Genomic DNA, 5,007 nt, shown 5'->3' with positions numbered 1-5,007 from the left:
CCCCTAGCCTACTGCCATGTCATTGTACATCGGGAAGTTTTGTTTTGGCAGGTCCCCTAGCCTACTGCCATGTCATTGTACATCGGGAAGTTTTGTTTTGGCAGGTCCCCTAGCCTACTGCCATGTCATTTTACATCGGAAGTTTTGTTTTGGCAGGTCCCCTAGCCTACTGCCATGTCATTGTACATCGGGAAGTTTTGTTTTGGCAGGTCCCCTAGCCTACTGCCATGTCATTGTACATCGGGAAGTTTTGTTTTGGCAGGTCCCCTAGCCTACTGCCATGTCATTGTACATCGGGAAGTTTTGTTTTGGCAGGTCCCCTAGCCTACTGCCATGTCATGTACATCGGGAAGTTTTGTTTTGCTGTCCCTAGCCTACTGCCATGTCATTTTACATCGGGAAGTTTTGTTTTGCTGTCCCTAGCCTACTGCCATCCAAAGATCCTCATAAAATTACTTTAGAACTTCTTTGTAGACAACGTTTGAAGTTTTGTTGTCAGGTGCCAAGAATACCAAACTCTCAGGACTGCTGACTCTCGAGCAAGCTACATAGAGTTGCCCATGTGAAAAACAGTCTTCTCTCAAATCTATGCCAGCAATTTTGAGAGTTTGTCCTTGAGACTTATTGATGGTCATAGCAAAGCTCAACTTCACTGGAAACTGGAGCCTTTTGAAGGGAATCTGGTAGCCAGATGGAATCAGAGGAATTCTGGGAATGAAGACAGACTCCCCTGTTGCACAGCCTGTGAAAACTGTTGCCTCTATGATTTTTTTGTGTAGGGCTGTTATCTGAAGCCTAGTCCCATTACACAATTTTGGTGGGTTTAAATTTCGCAGCAATATTATAGGAGCTCCAATTTTTAAATGTAGGCTATGGGATGGCAAACCGGGTGGTTCCAAGGTGTTCAGGAACTCGATGGGGAAATGAACTGCATGGTCATTTTCCAAGACAGAATCAATTGACTTGTATTCCATTTCAATGTTGTCAAAAGATTTCAAAATCAGCTCATTAATTTCAAACACCTTGTCATTACGTGGGCTGAGAATGGCTCTCTCACGTAACCATTCCATAGGCTTGTCTCTAATATTTTCAACATCAGGATAAATCTTCGTCATGAGATCTGGTAAACTTGTTACAACAGAACCCAAATTTTCCTCAAGTAGTACTTTCCCATCTGATTCTGGGAAGTTACCATCCCCTAATGAGAGGAGTGATGACGAAAATTGATTGGCTGATGCATTGTCTCCTAGAAAAACTCTCATGTTTGTACTCAGGGACATTTTATTTACATATGGCCACAATGGAGAGGATTTGACACATGCTTGGACTTCATCTGCTCTGGTCCCTCTGGGAATAATTGGAAGAGTTTGACGGAAATCACCAGCCAATAAAACTGTGACTCCTCCCATGATATCATTATTGGCTCTGATATCCTTAAGGGTTCGGTCGAGTGCCTCAAATGCTCTTTTGTGAGCCATTGTACTCTCATCCCACACAATCAATTTACAATCTCTCATTACCTTAGCCATGTTACTTTGTTTCGAAATGTTACATGTGGGTGTATCTGTTTGTAAGAGATTCAAAGGCAGTTTTAGAGCAGAATGTGCTGTTCTGCCTCCTTCCAACAAAGTAGCAGCAATTCCTGAAGATGCTATTGCTATAGCAATGGATCTCAAACTTCTTATTTTAGCCAATACCAAATTTATTATAAACGTTTTACCAGTACCACCTGGAGCATCCAAAAAGAAGACTTTACTTCTGTCTGAAGCAATGCTATCAATTACAGACTCATAGACTGCTTGCTGGTCTTTGGTCAACCTTTTTTCATTTTTCTCAACAAAAGAAGTAAGCTCAGCAGTGTTGTAGTCCAATTCCCTCATATACTCTGGGTTTTCTACAATCTTTTCAGTTCGTGTTGGCTGAGGAAGGTTGAATTGTTGCAGGTTGTGACCTCCAAGTCTCAACAGGGCATCTTCAATCAAGATCAGACATTGATTACAGGCCTCAACAGATACTTGATTATTTTCTGGGAAGTATTTTCCCAGCCTGTGTAGAATATCTTCGCTGAAATGAAGCTTGAACTCGTCCCATAGTTTAGCAGGATCAGAAACCTGACAAAACACCAACATGACAACAAACAGCTCTCTAAGCTTCTGTGGAGATTCAGAAACTGCAGCCTCCTGCAATGTTTGAACCCATTGTTTGTCATCTTCTAGCAAACCACGTGTTTTACAGGCAAGCTGGAAGGATGGGTAGAGAACACCATCCACAGTCTTCAAATCAGAAAATGATGTCGGTCCATGTACTACATGAAGTAACATGCGGAGGTAGTAGCATTCAGTGTTGTTTGGGTGGACAGTGTAAACTCTTCCAAGTGCAGAATCTTTTTTTATTCCTGGCCATCCTTCTATTGATTCACCTTTCTTCCTTCTAGTGAATTTTCTATTAGCCCATACATAATATGATGGTACATCAACATAAAGAAGACTCTGAGCGAAGTCATCTGTTTGACAGAGTTTGAAAAATTCCATGAGAGTGGTGCTTGGAGGGTTTGAAACTTTATCTGCAATATTATCGGCAGTGAAATATACACGTTGACCATTTTCAAGATGCACAGCCAAATGAACAACAGTTGGATACCTTTCATGTATGGGGAAGCCAAAAATTCTCCATACAGCCTCTGAACTGCTAATATATCTTCCACTTTCATACATAGATACTTCATCATGTGCATTTGTCAAAGTGAATGCAGCCTGATCACTTCCTTTGTTTATGTACTTGCAAACATATTTAATGGATTTCACTGAGCTGCAAAACTCAATGTTGATATGTCCATTGAAAACACGAAGAAGAATAGGGTTGTATGGGACCACCCAACGGTTGTCAACAGGAGTCCCATTAATTTCAACTATTTTTCCACCATCAGCAGTTGATCGCCGTCGATATTGTGGGTAGCCATCTTCACCTGTTTGGGTCTCTTTTAGAGTTGGCCTTGGATATCTCTTGCTACATGATCCATTTTTCATGCAAGGGGAACTTCGATTAAAGCTTCCACAGGGTCCATGTATCATATTTTTCTTGACTATCTCATGAAGCAGTGGGTCAGTGTCAGGATCAGGTATTTCAGCATGTATTACTTTATCAATGTCATTTGGAGAGATCCTTTGCTGAAGCCAAAGTAAAATATGAATGTGAGGCAATCCTCTTTTTTGCCACTCCACTGAATACATGTAACACTTGACTTTTCCAAACAAACATCCTTTAATCAGAAGTGACATGAACTTTTTGACTTTCAAGTGAAAAACTCTAGCTATCAAGTCATGCCGGTCATGTGGCTTCTGTCCTTGGAATAGCTGCTCCTGAATTTCGGTCCATTTGGGATTACAAGTGAATGTAATAAATAAGTCAGGGCAACCATAATATCTCACATAGGTAAGAGCATCTTGAGTGCGCTCATGCATATATCGAGGACCTCCAGTAAATGATGAAGGAAGTATCACCATCTGTCCAAGATCTGATGCAACAGCATCCTGTCCTCCAACAGCATCCTGCAAATGGATATAGCTTTCTGCTCTCAACTTTTTCTGATTAAAACGAATGAAATTTAATCGTTCAGTTTCAATCTTGGCATACATGTCTACCAAGTACTGGCTAAAAAGAGCACGGAAAAAAAGAATGTGATTTGTTTCCCCCAACCTCATCATAATTCGATAGGCATAGAAACTGGAAGCAGAAACCTTCTTCTCAAGAGGTTTTTTTGAGACAGGATCACACTGATAGATACAAATTTGATAGCCATCTTCACCATTGCAAAAGAGTAATGGGTATTGCAATGTGTCATAGGCCCTGTGCAGTTCACTTATTCGTTGTAACTTGTTGTTGTTACTTTGTAGTACAATGTCTCTTCTTTCAAATTGTTGTCCGACCATGACTACAGCTACTTCATTAGCAACTGGACAGTTAAAACGACCAACATGAGCATCCATTGGTTTTCTATCAGCATGAATTACCACCTCAAAATTATCTCCTGATGGCATTCGTTTAATAGTGGATTTCAATTCCCTGATATAGGCATTACTCCTGTGCAACATAGTTTGAAGCTGTTCCACTAATGACTGCTTCACCTCAGGGAAATTCTTGCATCTCAAATTAACCTCTGTATTGTCTTCACCGACAAAAAAGATTTGAAGGAATTTGGCCTCTTCTGGTTTTGATGGGATCAAACTACCTATCCTGTGGTACACTTGGCCTTGTACTTTGAAAGTTGGCATAAAATTTCCTTCTGAAACTTGTTTTGCTCCAAATGAGGTCATTTGAAAATAGCCATTGTATTTTCTGACTCTGTCAATGAAATGTTTATGTTCAGGATGGTCGCCTGTAATAAGACTGTTCAATGGCTCTTGTAACGGCAAAAGTGTAGGAAGTTGCACTTTACCAGAACTACAACACATCCCTGCTGATTCATCTTTCCACTTTAGCCCTTGGCAAAACTTGCAGACATTTGTCATTCGCCCTAGTAGAACTGAATTTTTACATTCGTAATTTAATTCAGAATTGTAATCAAATCCAGAATCTTCTATTTTTTTCCAAATCCGTTGACGTCTTGAACTTGTCTTTTCTCCAGCTGAATTATTTTCAGCAGATGATTTTTGACTGGCATTTGACTTATTTTTCCTAAAAGTTTGTGAGGCCTCTTCTAATTGTTTTTTCCTAGTGGCATCAGTAAATCTTGCCCTACTTCTACCTTTCTGGGGGGAGTTGAAGGCTCTGAGTGTATAGAAGTGTGAAATAAATGGTCATCAACATCCTCAAGTACAGTCACATTGCAATTGTTTTGGAACTTGACTGAAGAACAGTCGTTCTCAGATTGAAGATTACTTAAGGCATTATTGGTGGCAGGTTGTTGTGTATATGGCACATACACATCAAAATGACCTTGTGTTAATTCCCCCATAAATTTCAACCTTCTCACATTGGGTGCATTTCCATATGTATTCCCAGTATTAA

General features: G+C 40.2%; 1 protein-coding gene across 1 annotated transcript; it reads right to left on the bottom strand.

The window, feature by feature from the left end:
• Window positions 1-452: 452 nt before the first annotated feature.
• Window positions 453-2,321, bottom strand: LOC120354388 (ATP-dependent DNA helicase pif1-like). Its single transcript, XM_039441456.1, has one exon. The coding sequence runs from the start codon at window positions 2,319-2,321 to the stop codon at window positions 453-455; it is 1,869 nt and encodes a 622-aa protein (XP_039297390.1).
• Between the last annotated feature and the right edge of the window lie 2,686 nt (window positions 2,322-5,007).

Source organism: Nilaparvata lugens, chromosome X (genome assembly GCF_014356525.2).
Source record: "Nilaparvata lugens isolate BPH chromosome X, ASM1435652v1, whole genome shotgun sequence".
Taxonomy (NCBI): Eukaryota; Metazoa; Arthropoda; class Insecta; order Hemiptera; family Delphacidae; genus Nilaparvata; species Nilaparvata lugens.
This window is presented reverse-complemented; position numbering and strand designations above follow the sequence as displayed.